Source organism: Onychostoma macrolepis, chromosome 05 (assembly GCF_012432095.1).
Source record: "Onychostoma macrolepis isolate SWU-2019 chromosome 05, ASM1243209v1, whole genome shotgun sequence".
Taxonomy (NCBI): Eukaryota; Metazoa; Chordata; class Actinopteri; order Cypriniformes; family Cyprinidae; genus Onychostoma; species Onychostoma macrolepis.
This window is the reverse complement of record NC_081159.1, coordinates 11018389-11038594: the sequence shown is the minus strand read 5'-3', so window position 1 is coordinate 11038594 and position 20206 is coordinate 11018389. Positions and strand designations below refer to the sequence as shown.

The following is a 20206-nucleotide window of genomic DNA, read 5'->3' as shown; positions in this document are numbered from 1 at the left end:
GATGCTGCTTGCATATCAATGACGGAGAAAAATATCAGAGGCCAACCACTCTGCAGGAAAACTGTTCCAGCAGCAGGAACGACAACACCAGGCATTCTCTTACATACTGAATACAACTGCAGAACATAGAATCAATACTTTTCACCACATTAGAAAATACAAAGATAACATATATTTGAAAATCACCATTCACCAAGAATATATATGATAATTTCATGAATATGTCTTAACAGCTATGAAAATGTACAAATGTTTATTTTTTTCTTCTGGTGCTCAAGCAGTATAGAACATGATGATAGCAATGCCAAGGTCATGGGTTTGACTCCCAGGGAATGCACGAACTAACAAAATGTTTGAATGCTATGTAATTCACTTTGGATAAAAGCTTGTGCCAAATGCACAAATGTAAAAATAAATAAATAAATAAAATCATTATATTAATGACAGCTGAATTATTTATTTGATATTTTTGGAAACTGTCACAAAAACCACCATGGTGATTTTGTTTCATCATTTTGTTTTGATATCTCCAAGTGAGGAATATTCCTCTTATGTGTTCCCACATGGAGTTCTAGAGAAGAAAAGAAACTTCAGGCATTCTAGATAAACATCCTATAATACATTTTCCACTGAGCTAAAAGCTGTTAGAAGACATGTTGTGACAGATGTTTTCTTTAGTAGATGGTTTGCATGTCTTTGATTTGAATAGCTCAGATCACTTACATGAGCGAGGGTCAGATTTAAACCATGTATTATGTTACGGTTCCTAATAAGGTTACATGCCAGCTGGCATCTTATTTACTCAAAAAAAGCCAAATTTTACTCACTTCTGGCATTTGGCAAATGTTCGTTTGGGTCCCATATGTATGCATATGTAGTGAAACCCAAAAGCACACAGCGAGTTATTAATAATAACTTATTGCTAGGACACTTTTAATCACCTTCCTGACAATCATGAAGAAATGTGACTCTTCAAACTGAGATCGGCCTACAAATTGGACTACAGGGTGAGCTTATCAATGTTTGGTGATCTTTACAACACAAGAGCAACTTCTAAGTTAAGAGGGTGCTTATAAGATCACTTTTTTTAAATCCAGTTATATTATTCAACTTCTACTCTGTTCAAATTTAAAGAAAACAGACTTAAAATTAAAGTTTACCAGACACAAGTCTAAACTGACACAACATATAAACGGCCAACAGCACTATGCAATTTAAATGCAATTTAAGATGTTACTGATTTGCAAAAGGACTGACAACATTCAAATACAATACAACGACCCTCAGCACATTATCTAGCACCTTCAGTTTTATCTTTGACTATGAATTTTGTTTAGTAATATGGTTTCAGCAAGGACTACTTGTTGGTCCATGTCCATGTAGAATAAAACAGATGTTTCTAGAATAGGTATATAATGTCTTCATCTCATGTGAATGAACTTTTTTTTTTAACGATTTTAACGATATTTCTCAAAAGTGATGTTTAATTCTTTATGTGTAAACCTTTTAATTAAAAAAAAAAAACAATAACAACAACAGTAGCTAAATCTTTCAAAGTGGACAGCAAAAAAATAAAAAATAAAATAAAAAATAGAAAACCTTAAAACAGGTGTTGAAAATAAAATAAATTGCCAAAGCACTAAAAAAAATCATGTGGAAATTAATACATTTAAGCATATAAACATGATGTTGAAAATAAAGTTGTCCATACTATTTGTCATCCGCCCTATTACTGTGAAATGATTTGAGCATCCTTATGATTAATGCTTAAACACCGTCTGGCACAGAACAACATAACACAACCAAGCTTGTTTTGTTTAACGATCAGTCAAAATGTCTAAGACAAGGAAAAACAGCCAACAGCCATTCAGACAGACAGCTGGAAATGTCACTCAAATGTAAAATGCATTAACACCGAGTTACAAATAAGGGACAAGGAAGCAAACTATTCAAGTTAGTTAATTACGTGCTGTTAAAAAAAAAAAAAAAAATTGATTCTTCCCTTGACTGCTCAAGAACGATGATGGAAACTAAATTATTCTTGATAATCATACAGACTGCTACATGACCACACGATTCAGTAAGTGATCTAATAATATTTCTCATAATGCAGAAAGCACGCAACTTGAGAGGCGAAGCATACAGTAAGTAGCACATGCGCCAGCTGCTGTCTTATATGTCTCCTCTGTCTAAATGTGTGTGTGCGACTGCAGATGTGATCGCGAGAATTCCTTCTCCACCTCCTGATCAATATAACTTACTTTTCTCGGGCTTGACTATCCGATGGCACGCTGTTCTTGCCTTTGGCGTACATGCTTGCACAGACGCGACTGTCACGCACCTGTCAACCCATCACAGCCTCTGTCGAAACAATCTCGTCACCATAGCGACTCAATCAGCTCCTCACCGTTGGATGGACCGCAGTGAACAGGCGCGCTCTCTCTTCTCTCTCTCTCTCTCTCTCTCTAGATGTCTGAGCAAAGAAACCTGAATGGCCACGCCCACTCAACACCTTTCGCTCTGACTGCAGCCACGCCCCCGTAATCCGGTGAATTCGAATTCTTCTGACCCAGATTAAAGTCTGACGAAGAAAGTACTACGCATAAAGATTTATTTCAATATTAATAACGACATTTTACCCTCACAAACATTCAAATGTCTTTTAATTCCTTCTAGCCTAGATTCAGAGACCTTCACTTGAGCATTTTGTCTTAACAAAGTGCAGTAAACAGGAAAAATGTTTGCACTACAAACCGGTGCATTCATAATTAAGATAATACATTAAAATAATATGGTAAGCCACACCAATTTGCAATATCAAGCAGCAAAACGAGCTGTTTTGTACAGTATAAAATAGCTGGAAGTGGATGAGACCGGAAGCCAGACACATTCCAGCTCTTATGGAAAAATAGCAATATAAACTGCATGTAGCATGTTTGCTCACAGTTGTATAGCCTGCTGAGCTGGAACATAAATACACTAACATTTACTGTCATAAATTTTTCCTGTAAAAGTAAAACTCTTTTGACTCTTTATTACGATATGATAACAGTTACTATTGTAAAAAATATATATATATTTATAAAATTAGAATTTCGTTTGTCATAAGTTTTAGAGTCAATACATTCACTAGAAATGTCAGGTCAGGGCAAGTTTTAATTTTTTTATTGGGACTTGTCACAAAGACACATTCCAAAACCTGTTTAAAAGTTTCATTTATTGATTAAAAGATGTGACAACAATTTTGAAAAGGTGTCCCTTTATTTATGATACTAAATTTAATTATTATTTAATTGTAAATAATGGTACACTGAAAAAATTATTCATTGAATTTACTAAATTGTGTTGCAATCAATTTATTTTAGCTACATTTAAATAAACAAATTTAGTTTACTAACTTTCAACATTTTTTTAATTAAATGTAGCTCAAATAAATTGTTTGCGACCACTTACCTTAACATTTTTTTTTTCAGTGTATCATCAGGGGCGGACTGGGCCTAAAAAGTGGCCCTGGACTTTCTGGTGTGGCCCACTACACCCGATCCGCAACACACCACACCAACCTACCATGCTCATCAATATGCACAAAGCATTTTTAACACCACTTAACATAAAAATATAACATGCTATATAATATGCTAAATTCCGCCTTCTTTTCAAAAAATAAATGGATAAATACACACACTGATCGTGGTGTGTAATGCATGTGAACTAAATAGCATATTTTTATTAAAATATAAATCACTTTCCTAATCACGGCACTTGCAAGCAAAAGTCTTCAGATTTACAATGTTGTAGACAGAGTAAGTTTGAGAATAATATTTTGCCGGTCAAAATCACTATAAAGTGCCTTTGGTGTCCTCATCAGAATCATTCGGTTATCATGAACATACAGTGGGGCAAAAAAGTATTTAGTCAGCCACCAATTGTGCAAGTTCTCCCACTTAAAAAGATGAGAGAGGCCTGTAATTTTCATCATAGGTATACCTCAACTATGAGAAACAAAATGAGAAAAAAAAAAAAATCCAGAAAATCACATTGTAGGATTTTTAAAGAATTTATTTGCAAATTATGGTGGAAAATAAGTATTTGGTCAATAACAAAATTTCATCTCAATACTTTGTTATATACCCTTTGTTGGCAATGACAGAGGTCAAACGTTTTCTGTAAGTCTTCACACACTGTTGCTGGTATTTTGGCCCATTCCTCCATGCAGATCTCCTCTAGAGCAGTAATGTTTTGGGGCTGTCGCTGGGCAACACGGACTTTCAACTCCTCCAAAGATTTTCGATGGGGTTGAGATCTGGAGACTGGCTAGGCCACTCCAGGACCTTGAAATGCTTCTTCACGAAGCCACTCCTTCGCTGCCCGGGCGGTGTGTTTGGGATCATTGTCATGCTGAAAGACCCAGCCACGTTTCATCTTCAATGCCCTTGCTGATGGAAGGAGGTTTTCACTCAAAATCTCACGATACATGGCCCCATTCATTCTTTCGTTTACGGATCAGTCATCCTGGTCCCTTTGCAGAAAAACAGCCCCAAAGCATGATGTTTCCACCCCCATGCTTCACAGTAGGTATGGTGTTCTTTGGATGCAACTCAGCATTCTTTCTCCTCCAAACACGACAAGTTGAGTTTTTACCAAAAAGTTCTATTTTGGTTTCATCTGACCATATGACATTCTCCCAATCCTCTTCTGGATCATCCAAATGCTCTCTAGCAAACTTCAGACGGGCCCGGACATGTACTGGCTTAAGCAGGGGGACACGTCTGGCACTGCAGGATTTGAGGCCTTTGTTACTTTGGTCCCAGCTCTCTGCAGGTCATTCACTAGGTCCCCCTGTGTGGTTCTGGGATTTTTGCTCACAGTTCTTGTGATCATTTTGACCCCACGGGGTGAGATCGAGGGAGATTATCAGTGGTCTTGTATGTCTTCCATTTTCTAATAATTGCTCCCACAGTTGATTTCTTCACACCAAGCTGCTTACCTATTGCAGATAAAGTCTTCCCAGCCTGGTGCAGGTCTACAATTTTGTTTCTGGTGTCCTTTGACAGCTCTTTGATCTTGGCCATGGTGGAGTTTGGAGTTGGACTGTTTGAGGTTGTGGACAGGTGTCTTTTATACTGATAACGGGTTCAAACAGATGCCATTAATACAGGTAACGAGTGGAGGACAGAGGAGCCTCTTAAAGAAGAAGTTACAGGTCTGTGAGAGCCAGAAATCTTGCTTGTTTGTAGGTGACCAAATACTTATTTTACAGAGGAATTTACCAATTAATTCTTTAAAAATCCTACAATGTGATTTTCTGGATTTTTTTTTTTTTCTCATTTTGTCTCTCATAGTTGAGGTATACCTATGATGACAATTACAGGCCTCTCTCATCTTTTTAAGTGGGAGAACTTGCACAATTGGTGGCTGACTAAATACTTTTTTGCCCCACTGTAATACAATATAATGCAATTCTGAAATTATATGATAAATGACCAAACATTTGCACACATATAACTACAACTACAGTCTCTTGAAATGTATTTTTCTTATTTTATACCATTTTCTTTGATTGGATGTATGTGATTTTGGCATGTTCCTCACACAGCTCAGCTAACTTCAGTGAGTGTAAAAAGTGGTTAAATAACACAATATTTAAATAATTTAAAAATATTCTTATTGCCCTCAGCCAGTTGTTAATAAAACAAGTCAGATTGTTCTATTTTCATAATAATATTAAGCATTTGTGACATGTGCATAGTTTTTGCCAAATTCTGATAATGTTTTAACAAGGGCTATTGATTTAACATGTTAAATTGGTGTGATTAATTATGGGGGGAAAAAAGGTTGAATTGATAAATGCATTTAATGCACCCCAGCCCAGAACTGTATGCTATCCTACACTGCATGCAGTTGCTTGGTGATGAACATGATGGAAGGCAACTACTCACTGTGATGTAGCCTATTAGAATGCAGTTAGAATGTGCCTAAAATTCAAGACATAGCAATTTTCTCCGGCCAATCAGTGATCAGCAGAGTTTACACGTCACGTTTTGGTAACGTTACGGTTCGCTTGGAACCTCGGCCGAGGTGGTACTAAAAAAAGTACCAGGTACTGTTCCCAGTGGAAAACCCCCCAAAAGTGAGCCGTAATGAACCGTACCGTGCCGTACCATGCAGTGGAAAAGCGCCAATAGTGTCTTACTATTCTGATTTAAATAACTGATCCAAATGTAAGAATTTGACAAAATATGATACATACATCTAATAAGATGAGAAAAAAAAATGGCCTTATAAATGTAAAAATGCCCTTTTGAATCAATTTATAATTTACAATTGCAGTGTAGAATATATATTTCTGAAATCATTCTTTATATTACTTAAGGGTTTCTTGTTGTTCCTGTTGTTTATCTGATATTCTTTTCATCCATTAATGCATTTGTCCACCCTGTCATGCCAAGGTCCACCCTGTCATCTTCATCTTTTATGAAAATTAATAAATTATTTAAACAAGCTAGCAAAACCTTTTGTGTGATTTCTTTATAAAGAAATGAGGGCCAGTTAGTATTCATTGAAAGTTTGACTAGATATCTTTGTTGTTTGATTTTATTTAGAAAAGAAAGTGCAACTTTTGCATATTTTATGGGAATACAAATATGTTGAAGTAATTTAAATTTTTCAAAAGACTTTTCCCACTAAGTAAAATGTATTGTTGAGAAAGGGATAAAATATCTTTCTGAGAATATACATTTTATAATCACTATGTAATGAAAATGTATATAGGCCCCTACTCTACTTTGAATTTGTCCATGACAGGGTGGACATATTTTGTGGTTTACTCGAAAGTTATCTGCTTGCAGTTATTTTATAAAAAGTGCTGGAGCTTGACCAATATGCAATTCTAACAGCCTACAGTCTCCTTAATACAACAAATATGAAGTTTAATAGAAAATATAATTTTTTTGTTTTGTTTTGTTTTTTTAATTGTGAAGTCTCAAAGGCATTTTATAGTGATATTGACCCTTATATTTATTTATTTATTATTATTATTATTGTTTTACATTTTCATAAACATGTGCAAGTACAGAAGAAAGCCTTAGCCTGGATAGAGATGTACAAATATTCACTCTTATCTTATTCGCTTCTTATCGAATAACGTATGGCATTAATTCATTCGTGAAGTTTGTAAAATGAATGTCTGTCGTTTAACATTTTTCTTATCGTAAACAGTTGGTAAATATTGTTGCGTCATGTTTAGCTGCTTGCATCTTACCTCAGCTCGCATTCAAATGCCGCGCAGCTCACCCAGTGTTGCCAACTAATTTTCAGATAAGTTGCTAAAGGAAGGTCGATTTGTTGCTAAAAGTTGCTAAATGTTGTTGTGATGTCATTTCGCGATGACATCATTGCATTACAACGCAAAATTCTTCCGCATTTTTGGTTTCCTCTTTTTGTGTAATTTTGATGGAAAATGTGTGGCTTTTTTTCAAATTTATCAAGTCATTTATCAATAGTTGCTAAAAGTTGGCAAATAAATTTTAAAAATTGCTAAATTTGTTGCTAGGTGCTTTTGGAAGAAAATGTTGCTAGGGTAGTCTGAAAAGTTGCTAAATTTAGCAACAAAATTGCTAAACTGGAAAATGCCAGTGTTGCCAACTCATTTTCAGGGGAAATTTGTTACAAATGACTTTGTGATGTCATTGCGCGATGACGTCATTATGTAATAATCACCACGTAAAATTGTGTCACTACTGTACATTAAATCTGAGCAAAAAATATATTTTATATGTATATATTAATTTAGATATGTTTGTAGAATAATATAAATGCATAATATAATATTAAAACATAAATACATGTATTTTAAACACAGCATTGAATTATTGAACACTTACACATTTTTGAATGATTAAAATTTAAGTTTTTGTTTTCAATAGCTTGTAAACTAGTAAAACTACAAATTCTGAACAATTATAAACAGTGTATTAGTAGTTAGTATGCTACACTCTAAAACAAGTCTGTAAAAATAGGGCACAATCTACTCTGTAAGGAATTTTCTGTATTGACTGTTTTCGGGTTACAGGGTTACAATGGATAATGGATAATGTCTTGGAAAATTACTAGTGCCTTTTCCATTTTTCTAGATATTTTTCTTATAGTGTACTAACTGATCAACAATCACAGGTACAAGCTACTAACAAGGCGTATCATAAATGAACAATTATTCAATTATTATTAAATTGAACAATTGCAAATAGCAGCTAACTTAATTCACGTGATGTGTGTACTTCTAGGCATCTTTGGTTTCCATGATGGGGGCAAGTCGTGGCCTAATGGTTAGAGTCAAACTTGTAACCCAAAGGTTGTGGGTTCGAGTCTCAGGTCCGGCAGGAATTGTCGGTGGGCGGAGTGAATAACCAGTGCTCTCTCCACCTTCAATACCACGACTGAGGTGAGACCCTTGAGCAGGGCACCGAACCCCCAACTGCTCCCCGGGTGCCGCAGCATTGGCTGCCCACTGCTCTGGTTGTGTGTGTGTTCAGTGTGTGTGTTCACTACTGTGTGTGTGCACTTGTATGGGTTAAATGCAGAGCACAAATTCTGAGTATGGGTCACCATACTTGGCCACACCATACTTCACTTCACTCTTTTTGTGTAATTTAGATGGAAAATGTGTGCCTTTTCGTTGCTTGAGTCAATTATCAAAAGTTGCTAAAAATTGCTAAATTTGTTGCTAGGTGCTTTTGGAAGAAAATGTTGCTGGGGTAGTCTGAAAAGTTGCTAAATTTATGCTAAATTAATTAGACTTTTTGACTCATGCATTCCTCTATGCCGATGAAGGCTGCTGTGTAGCCTATATATATATATATATATATATATATATATATATATATATATGGGTCATTCTAGAATTGCGGGTACATTTCAAGCTGAGAAAGAAAACAAAAAAATAGGATATTTTTAAACCAAAAAATATATAGACTTTTTGTTTTAGAGTAAAAATACCAACCCGTTTAATTGAAAAGTTGCCAACATGGTGTGTATTTTCTCTAATCATAGCTTTAAAAATTAATGAAATTCTTTAAAATTTCATGTAGTAGTAGTACTATTTAGGCTAATTAGCTTCTGAGCAATTTGTTAACAATAAAACACATATAATTATCATTTTTAAAGTAAAACTTTAAACAAACAGAGTTGACATTGATGGTAACAGAGTTGACATCACAAAACAGAGTTGACCACCTGTAGTTAAAAGACCAAAAACAGCAACATTTTTTGCCAGATTCTGAAACTGAAACCATTTTAAATGTAACAACTATTTAATTTGATAAAATACATGTGAATTACAGATCTTTCATGTAATTGAAAATTAACTTAATGTGTCCAAAGATCTGGAAAATAAAATGACATAGCTGCTCCCTCACCCTGGGCATGCAAATCAGTTATTGGCAATTTCTGCCCACACTGTAAAAAATAAGTGTAATTTTAACTGTAGAAATTTTGTAAAAACGCTACTGAAAAAAAAAACTGTTAATTGTTAACAGTGAGTTCCTGTACTATATACAGGGGAAAACTGTAAAAGATCTAACCAGTCATTTCATGTAATTTTACAGTAAAATGCTGTTAATTGTAGTTTTTAGAAGTAAAAATAACAAATCAATGTATAATTTACAGTCAAAAACTGTAAACTGATATTCCCAGAATTTCCTGTGTGACACTCCACATTTGAAAGTATTTTGTTTATATAATCATGATTTTAAATAGTTTTTGTTATCAGTTATGTACATTTGGGCTTTATGTTACATTCTTCTTTTGTTTAATGAAAGTTTATTGCATTATTTAAGTATAATGTGTGTTACCATGATGGTGTTTTGTGTTTACATGAATGACTCTGTGCACCTTCTATATATTAGTATACAGGTGCTGGTCATATAATTAGAATATCATCAAAAAGTTGATTTATTTCACTAATTCCATTCAAAAAGTGAAACTTGTATATTATATTCATTCATTACACACAGACTGATATATTTCAAATGTTTATTTCTTTTAATTTTGATGATTAGAGCTTACAGCTCATGAAAGTCAAAAATCAGTATCTCAAAATATTAGAATATTACTTAAGAAATCTTGGCCAACTGAAAAGTATGAAAATGAAAAGTATGAGAATGTACAGCACTCAATACTTAGTTGGGGCTCCTTTTGCCTGAATTACTGCAGCAATGCGGCATGGCATGGAGTCGATCAGTCTGTGGCACTGCTCAGGTGTTATGAGAGCCCAGGTTGCTCTGATAGTGGCCTTCAGTTCATCTGCATTGTTGGGTCTGGTGTCTCTCATCTTCCTCTTGACAATACCCCATAGATTCTCTATGGGGTTCAGGTCAGGCGAGTTTGCTGGCCGATCAAGCACAGTAACACTATAGTCATTGAACCAGCTTTTGGTACCTTTGGCAATGTGGGCAGGTGCCAAGTCCTGCTGGAAAATGAAATCAGCATCTCCATAAAGCTTGTCAACAGAAGGAAGCATAAAATTTCCTGGTAGATGGCTGCGTTGACTGTGGACTTCAGAAAACACAGTGGACCAACACCAGCAGATGACATGGCAACCCAAATCATCACAGACTGTGGAAACTTCACACTGGACTTCAAGCAACATGGATTCTGTGCCTCTCCACTCTTCCTTCAGACTCTGGGACCTTGATTTCCAAATGAAATGTAAAATTTACTTTCATCTGAAAAGAGGACTTTGGACCACTGAGCAACAGTCCAGTTCTTTTTCTCCACAGCCCAGGTAAGATGCTTCTGACGTTGTATCTGGTTCAGAAGTGGCTTGGTAGCCCTTTTCCTGAAGATGTCTGAGCGTGGTGACTCTTGATGCACTGACTCCAGCTTCAGTTCTCTCCTTGTGAAGCTCTCACAAGTGTTTGAATCGTATTTCATCTTTGCTTGACTGTATTCTCAAGGTAGCGGTCATCCCTGTTGCTTGTGCACCTTTTCCTACCCAAATTCTTCCTTCCAGTCAACTTTGCATTTAATATGCTTTGATACAGCACTCTGTAAACAGCCACACCTTTCAGTAATGACCTTCTGTGACTTACCCTCTTTGTGGAGGGTGTCAATGTTCGTCTTCTGGATCATTGCCAAGTCAGCAGTCTTCCCCATTATTGTGGTTTCAAAAAACAAGAGATACCCAGAATTTATACTGTAGGGATGGTCATTTATTCAAACTCAAATGTAAATATTCTAATATTTTGAGATACTGATTTTTGACTTTCATGAGCTGTAAGCTCTAATCATCAAAATTAAAATAAATAAACATTTGAAATATATCAGTCTGTGTGTAATGAATGAATATAATATACAAGTTTCTCTTTTTGAATGGAATTAGTGAAATAAATCAACTTTTTGATGATATTCTAATTATATGACCAGCACCTGTATACTTCTGCTTGTGGCGAAGCTACCTGTGATGGAGCTTTGATTCTTCATGTGGCTTTCTCTTTTACCACCTGCATTGTCATGGTGGTTGTCAGTATGTTAAAGGTACAAAACAGATTTTAATAGCAGTGTGTGTTGTTGAATTTAGTGGTTTACATTCAAATTTCCCTGTTTGTAAATTACAGTTTTATACTGTACATTTTACAGTTTTGTTCTGTAAATGTGTTTACAGTTTTTCTGTATTTTTTTACAAATTATTTTGTAAAAACTACGGAATTTTTTTTACAGTGCATATGTCTTTATTTAGTATTTAAATGTGCACTATGCAAGTTGTTTATAGACATAATAAAAGACAGAGCTCTTGATTCAAGGAATAGCAGTTTGCAAGAATGTTAGATTTACTTTGTAGCCATATGTTTACATTAGTATTCATAAACATTAGAGCAAAACATTAATTTTGAGTAGTGGTGCTTTTTTCCTTTTGTGTCATCTGTCTCTGTCTATTTTCTGCCTTCCTTACAGGGTCAGCATGTTGCTGTGCCCTCTGTTGCCCTTGCCTTTCTGCTGCTGAGAGGTTAATTTACCTGTAATTCAATTTCTTTAGCCTGTAATGATGTAAAACAAATGTATCATTTACAGTAAAATGACCCAGAATCCAAAATAAACATAATAATAATGTAAAATACTTAAATGTGATTGGTAACATTTGACTCTGTTACTCATTGTCAACTCTGTTATCATTAAACTTTTTAAAAAACTACCTAGAGTTGACAATAACAGAGTTGACATTTTCCACCATTTTGTGCTTTACCTCAAGATGCTAACCCTCAAACCAGATACCACATGGCATGTCTAAAACTGAATTTTAACGATTTCCATCATATTATTGTTTTTAAAAAGTGAATGAGAGATTCACTGCAAAATCACAATAACAGATTTGACAAATAATTTATCTACTATTGGTGTATCCTAAACATTTTGTACAAATTAATGGAATAAAGAATGAAGACATACATCAATGCTTACCAAAGATTCCTACCAAAGGAAGTGACATCACTTGGTGCAAGTCAGATGTTTTTTCTATGAATGCTTTAAAGATTTGTATGCCTTTTTATAACTGACTTAACAGAGTTGACCGGAACGTAGGGACAGACACAAAATGTATTTTTTTAATTAATGAAATTACAAATATTCCAAAAATTTGATATTTTATGCAATTGTTTATGTAACTTAAGAGTAAACACAAAAATATGAAAATTAGACTTAATTATTTCATGATGATTCAAGCTGAATGTATGAATCAGAAGGCGAAGACAGTCAATAATAGGTGTAGTGGCAGTCTTTCAGTTATTATTTTCAAGACAAAATGTCCCTTAATATACATAAAATCATTGTTTTTGGTGATAGCTTAATATAAATTGTGTTATAACTCAAAACTGATTCAGTGAAATTTTTGTTTTTGAAAAATAACGCGAAGACGTGAAATGTACCCCCAATTCTAGAATGACCCATATATATGTCCAGATGGCCAGTCCACCACTGGGTATCATTAGACGGGTTCAAGTAGTTTGCTCACATGTAACGTGCTGCCATCTAGTGGACAAATCAATAAAAAAAACAAAGGTTTTTTTTGGGGGGGGGGGGGGGTGCAAATTCTGTGCTCTTGAGGCCTTTATGCAGCAGAACTTTTTTAAATGAGAGAATGAGAATGAGAATTTTTTGTAGCCTTCCCCAGATTTGTTCCCCGACACAATCCCATCTCCTAGATCAGGCTTGGTTTTTGCATAGACTGTATAAAGGTTTTTGATCTGACTGATCTCATTTTTACCAGGGCCAAATGTAAATATAAACCACGCCCAATATTAGCTTCAAACCAGAGCCTCTCCACGGCTCTGCTTCAAAATACAGTATGTCCCGCCCACAGCTGGAAGCCCACACACTTTGTTGATGTAGTCGCGTGACTGAGTGTAGCGACAATTTGAGTTCAGTTCAGACGTCAGAAGCAGATATTGGCACCAGAAGACAAGATGCCCCTCATTTCTATAATTTACAATCCTATCAATCAGAGCAATACCTTCACCAGCGGGGATTTCATATCGGGACAAGTCATTCTGGATGTAGCGAAGGACACACAAATGCAGTCGTTGAGTGTGAAAATTAAAGGGAAAGCAAAGGTGTGCTGGACCGAGCATTATGGTAAACCCACTGTTGTTTACTCGGATGAGGAGAAGTATTATTCCGTACAGAGATTTTTTGTTCGAGAAGACAAAACACATGGTAGGAGAAACTACAGCTGTAGGTTTTGCTTTAAAGTTAGATGAAACCAGGTCGATTTAATCAGCTGCATTTTGTTGTAACGTGATCTTGCAGGAAACGAGATGCTGAAAGATCCATCAGGACAGCCATGTAAGTCTGCACGCGAATTAGATAAATATTGCAAAAAGAGCTTTGAGAAATGTATCTAAAAGGTGTGCATTATAGTTGACACCTAGATGAACACTTTACAGTTGGTTTTGTGACTGTAAGCCATTCAAAATGCTATTGAGCTTTAAATTATGTCACATTTTGCATTTGAGCCCGTTCGGTAGTGAAAAAAATATTTTTGACATATGATTTAGTTTATTTTAATAAGTATAAAAAATGTAAAAGATGTGAATTATAGTCGACACCTACATGAACACTTTACAGTGTGTTAATTATGACTGTAAGTGATTCTCCTCAAATGCTATTGAGCTTTGAATTATGACATATTTTGCGTTTGAGCCCATTCGGTAGTGAAAAATAGCAATATTTACATAGGATTTGACAGTTTATTTTAATTCATATCAAAAATGTAAAAAGTGTGCATTATAGTCGACACCTACATGAACACTTTACACAGTGTTTTCAAACTCAATTCCTGGAGGGCCTTAGCTCTGCAACCCTAATCAAACACACTTGATCCAGCTAATCAAGGTCTTCAGGATCACTTGGAACTTCCAAGCAGGTGTGAGTTGGAGTTAATCTCTTCAGAGCTGTGGCCCTCCAGGAATTGAGTTTGAGACCACTGATTACAGTTTGTTTTGTGACTGTAAGTCATTCTCCTCAAATGTTATTGAAGTTAGAAAAGTGTATACCAATATGGTATGTAACTTTAGAGATGGTCCCTAAATTTGTGAATATCAAAAAGTCCAATGTCAAGCCAATTGTATGCCAGTGAAATAAACTTGAAAAATCTCATCTTTGATTTTATTTTTGACTTCTTAGATTCATCAGTTGTGGCACCAGGGCGTCATGTTTACCCATTCACCTTTCAGTTGCCTCTACAGTAAGTTAAATAATTTTATTTTCATAATTAAAAAAAAACAAAACTTGTATACCATTCAAACAAAATAAGCACAAATGTCAAGAGTTATAAGTACTAACTAAAGTACTTTCTTTGTGTCCTGAATACATGCAAATGAACACAACTTCTTTATTGAAAGGTTAAATATCAAGGATTTTTCTTCCTCTTGCATGTTGATTGTCACACTGACATTCATTACTAATATATTAAAACAATAGTATTATATATTAAAATAAAATGGCTTGACTGCACATATTTAATTTAAATATTTAAATATATATTATATTTTTCAAAAATATTAAAATATAGTTAATAAAATAGAACATCATGCCAAACTACTTTTACCAGTATTTCTTTTTTTCAGAGACTTTACTTCTTGCTGTACAGTTTTACATAAAGCATTTCTTTTACTTATAGGCACTTCCCACCAACCTTCAAAAGTTCAGTTGGAAAAGTTGTCTACACTTTGGAGACAAAACTATCAAGATCAATGCGTATTTCTATGAAAGACAAAACAGAGTTTCACTATGTCCCCAGACCGGATGTGTCCAATCCTGAACTAATGGTGAGATTAAAATCCCATGTTTGTCTTTACCATACATTCATCTGTGTGTTTTGAGATTCTCTCACCTATGTAATACTTGTTTTGCCATGTTTAGGCGCCTCAGTACGGAACCAAAGATAAACGAATTAAACTCTTCCCCTCTGGGAGTATCTCCATGAACATAAACACTGACAAAATGGGATACTACCTTGGTAAAAGTATATTTCTTATAACATCTCAGCTGTACGCTGGCCGAGAGAGCTCAACGCGCTGCAACTTCAGAAAACACATACAAATAGAAAAAGCACCAGCAAATCAAGAAAACATCTTCATCAATTTGACAGCAGGTGCTGCAATGCTCACAACACAAATAAAAAAACGCACTGCAAATGCTCACAACACAACCAAAAAAGAAACGCACTGCAAATAAAATTCTTTATTTGGTTGTGTTGTGAGCATTTGCAGTGCGTTTTTTTAATTGTTTGTGTTGTGAGCATTTGCAGCACCTGCTGTCAAATTGATGAAGATGTTTTCTTGATTTGCTGGTGTTTGTATTCTGTTTGCAGTGTGTTTCTTTATTTGATTGTGTTGTGAACTTTTGCAGCGCGTGTGTTGTCAAATTGACGAAGTTCTTTTCTTAATTTGCAAGTGTTTTTTTTTCTATTTGCAGTGTGTTTCTTTATTTGGTTGTGTTGTGAGCATTCGCAGTGCATGTGTTGTCAAATTGACGAAGTTGTTTTCTTAATTTGCAGGTGTTTTTTTCAAATTGACAAAGAAGTTAGACATTTCAGGCTTGAAATCAACCATAAGTTCTCTCCCCCATTTAAACCCAATGAGGTGGTGTTGGTGGTGGTGGTGGTGGTGGTGGGGGGTCCTCTTCATCTTCATCTTCATCTTCTGGGAATACATCATTTTCTTTATTTTCAGTTGTGTATTTTCACATTTCATATGTAACATAATTCTGAATTGAGAGGTCTATTTTGTCAAAAGGCAGACACAGTCATAGTTTCTAGTGATATTTTATTCTGCAATTTTGACCTAATTGTTTCATTGTGTCTTGCTACAGGGGAGGGCTTGAAAGTTTTGGTTGAAGTTCAGAACAGTTCTTCCCGTGCAATCAAACCAAAATACTGCTTGTATGAAAAACATAGTTTTTTTGCAAGAGGAAAAAGGAAACTTCACACACATGACCTGCTCAAAGAGGAAGGGAAACCCATTGAGCCGAACTCAAAGAAAACTGTCACCAAAGTGCTGTCCATTCCACCCAGCCTTACCATCTCTATCCTCAACTGTAGGATCCTCACGGTTGAGTACAGACTCAGGGTGAGTTTTAACATCTAAACCAAGTGAGCAAATAAATCAGATTGACATATTGGTGTGTCTGTTTTTATTTTAAAGGTGTATTTTAACATGCAATTTGAGGGCTGTGATTGATCATATCTAACAGAGTTTCTGTTACTAAATATTTTATATCAGTGCTATATCCCTGTAACGGAGCCAACGAGACGTGAGACATGCGGATCCATTTGCAGGCTTTTATTAGACAGGGACGTGGTCATAACACAGGCAGGGTCAAACAACGGCAAACAGGTATGGCATCAGCAAGACACAGAGTAATCCTAGGACAAGCGTGGATCGACGATCGGCAAACAATATCCAACAGGGTAAGGCAGAGAGATAATCCAGGTACAATAGCAATAGTTCAGGCCAGGCATAAACAGAGTCCGAACGGTGAGACAGGAGTAAATACAGGAAACACAGACTAGATAACAAAAAACAGGTTATGTATCGCAGCTAACACTCAGGGAGTGATAAACGCAGGACAATACTCGGCAAACTGTGAACGGAAGTCCATGGTTAATATAGAGTGTGTGATTGTGCGATAGTTCTCAGGTGTGAACCTGTGATCAGTGCAATCAGCTGTGTGTGTCGTCAGTGCAATGGATGATGGGAATAGTAGTCTAGTGAAGTGCAACAGCAATGTAGTGCCAGAGTCAATGTGGTGAGCGAGTGACCTCTGGTGGTGAGTGAATGGAAGTTCATAAGCCGGATTCATGACAATCCCCTACTTTTAAAGTTAATGTATTTATTTTTTATTTGCCTGAAAATTGTTTATGCTGACCTAAAAACATTAAAATGCACAAATTTTAAATGCATAAAAATAATTATTTGGACATTTTACAATTTTTGAGTAAAGTTCTTACTGAATCATCTGTATTTCAATATGTTTGTATTGTGTCTAGGTCTACCTGGATGTACCGTATGCCTCAGATCCTGAGATTAAATTCCCAGTTGTGATTCTTCCTCCTCAGCCTGTGTCAGGTGCCAAAAACAGTGACTTTGGAATCTGGAATCAACCACCAGAAAGCAATATGTACCCCAACCCACCTCTTATTGCTCCACGAGCCCCATCACTTAATGTGGTTGGACCACCTGGTCAGTTTGAAGCTCCTGGTTACCCTGGTCCTCCTCATGTACAATTTGGAGCTCCTTGTTACCCTGGTCCTCCTCATGTTCGATTAGGAGCTCCTGGTTACCCTGGTCCTCCTCATGTTCGATTAGGAGCATCTGGTTACCCTGGTCCTCCTCTTGGTCAGTTTGGTGCACCTGGTCTCCCTGGACCTCCTGGTCAGTTTGGTCCAAATTATCATCAGTCTGACCCATCAGCTCCACCTCCATATCAGGACTATCAATTATATCCACGGCTGCCAGACCACCCTGCAAAATCTTGACAAAATGGTTTTAAAATCACCTTCTTCGCTTCTTTTGTCATTAGATAGTCTGAACAGTTTCATGTAAAGATTTGCAAGAATGATTCATATTAACATGTAGCCTATTTATTTATATAAATACTACAAAGTAATGTTGAATTTAATATGCTGAAACATTATCACAGTTGAAGATTGGATTCAATTTTAAGTCAGAACAATAGTTAAACAGTCTATTAAATAATGCACAGTGATGTTTTCATATCTTTATTGAGGACACTTACTCTAGGCTGCACTCAAACTAAATACTGATACATGTTTTATTCTTTTTTTAATGTGACTGACACAATAAGTAAAACATGTATAGTTGTAATTTTCGTTTAATATAAATGTATTAATTTTTCCACTGGCTCTATGAGTTTTTAACGATACCCTAAGTTTAGTTTGTGACATGACCCAAACCAATCAGCTGAGGACAGTTTTATATACTGCCAGAGATTTTAGAATTAGGTTAATTTGACATGTAATACAGTTTCAAAATGCTGTCAAAGTGGAGTTTAGAAAACCCTTCTACCCCCAAAGCCCTTTGACTGCTAACAGTTGGTAGATCGTTTTATTATGCCCCCCTGTCAACAAGCTTGGCCCCCCTAAATTTGGAATCATATCATAGCAAACAATTTGGGGTGAAATGCCAGTTTGTAAACTATATATAAAAAAGAAAAAACATCACCAGCTGCTAAATTCAAATCTGCGTTCGCTGGCTGGCACAGAGCCAGAGACAGGTCGCGTTTTTAAAAACTGCGCATTATAACCAATCACGTATGATTCTGTTGTGCTTATGAATGCAAGGACCAATCAGAGGCGTTCAGATGAGTCATCGCTGGAACACGCTGTTTCGTCACCGCGCGCGCTCGCTGAAGATGTAGATGTACGAAATGTAAGTAGTAAGATATTAATTTCACAGTGTAAACAGCTTTAGAGATTATTATGACAGGTTTTGTTTTAGATGGTCCGGATCTGCTAAGACTTTTTCTTTTTAAAAGAACTGATCTGATTTATGTTTGCTTCACTCGGCTATTTTCAAATTTAACTTCACAAAGCGCAGATTTTACTATTATATCCGTACGTCGTAAACGGTTGTAAACATAACATTGTGGGTGGGACTAACAGAAACTGACGAATCATCATTTTGACAAGCATATGATGCACCTATAGGAAGAGGGAAAATGACCTGTAATTGACCATGAAAACAAGCGTTTAATATTGTTAATAAATAAAGTTACAGTGAAATAAGACGTTTATTAGTATCGTTTAATAAACTACATCCATTTGAAAAATTACAAACTTCTCAATGGGTGGGCCACAGATGAAAGTGGCCCACCCGCAGCTACGCGACTGGTGTGAAGGCGTATGACTCGCCGTCGCTTTCTCTCACATACACGCACGCAAAGAAAGATACAGAGCAAGAGAGTCTTTCATAACATGCAGAACTGACGCGCTAAACGATATTCTTTGTTGTATTTTTCTGTCAAAATAACGGAGTTCCTTTGGAATTCTTCAGCTTTTGAGAACTGCCGGTTTCTCTGGTAGTGGGCGGAACTTATGCGCAAGCGACAATCTCATTGGCTGGCTCATTGATCCTTAGGGCGTTTTATATTGTTATTATTAGTAGAATTCTTAGTATTTTTGTTATCTTATCAGTATTATTTTTAGAGTTTTTTCCCCCTTTTTTTTATCGAAACACTAAATGACAAACAATATCTTAAGCACCACCACCAGTTCAGTCAACATGACAAATAATTACTAAAATATATAATGCTAAATCATCATATAATGCTAAATTATCATAATATCAGATTATAATGCTTGACTGACTGATGCTAAGTGTCAGATATTTAAAAAAAAAAAAAAACTGTGCCATTTTACAAACATAAGCTTTATATATATATAATTGGTTAATACTCTTTACAATAATATATTGAATTTGATAGGTGTCTCTCACATTGTCCCACAGAAATATTAAAATAGATTAGTGTACAATGTTTTATAATAATAATTTATTCTATTTAGTGTCCATTTCATTAATTTAATATTGGGGGCATCCAAGTTATTTGACATATTTGAATTTTTTTTTTTTTTTTTAATGTAACGCAATAGTTACTTTCCCTGGTAATTGGTTACTTTTATAATGATGTTACTATT

The 20206-nt window shown here is 35.6% G+C and overlaps 2 protein-coding genes across 6 annotated transcripts in view; one reads left to right on the top strand and one right to left on the bottom strand.

The window, feature by feature from the left end:
* Positions 1-2461, bottom strand: part of ssbp2a (single stranded DNA binding protein 2a) — a 38696-nt gene extending 36235 nt beyond the window's left edge. For all 5 annotated transcript variants that reach the window (XM_058774831.1, XM_058774832.1, XM_058774828.1 and 2 more), the window contains exon 1: positions 2262-2461. In XM_058774831.1, the coding sequence (XP_058630814.1) occupies positions 2262-2314 (53 nt within the window). In that variant the 5' untranslated portion in view covers positions 2315-2461. The remainder of the gene's footprint in view (positions 1-2261) is intronic.
* Positions 2462-13190: 10729 nt separating this feature from the next.
* LOC131540094 (arrestin domain-containing protein 3-like) lies at positions 13191-18407 on the top strand. Its single transcript, XM_058774550.1, has 7 exons — positions 13191-13704; positions 13798-13833; positions 14674-14734; positions 15170-15317; positions 15412-15508; positions 16363-16619; positions 17540-18407. Exons 1-7 carry the CDS (start codon positions 13455-13457, stop codon positions 18026-18028), a joined length of 1338 nt encoding a protein of 445 aa, XP_058630533.1. The 5' UTR covers positions 13191-13454; the 3' UTR covers positions 18029-18407.
* The last annotated feature ends 1799 nt before the right edge of the window (positions 18408-20206 follow it).

Bases quoted from the DNA above. Each gene is read 5' to 3' on its own strand.
- LOC131540094 (XM_058774550.1), top strand. From the start codon at position 13,455: ATGCCCCTCATTTCTATAATTTACAATCCTATCAATCAGAGCAATACC. The intron at 13,705-13,797 runs GTAGGAGAAACT...GTGATCTTGCAG, and splicing joins TCGAGAAGACAAAACACATG to GAAACGAGATGCTGAAAGAT. The intron at 16,620-17,539 runs GTGAGTTTTAAC...TATTGTGTCTAG, and splicing joins CGGTTGAGTACAGACTCAGG to GTCTACCTGGATGTACCGTA.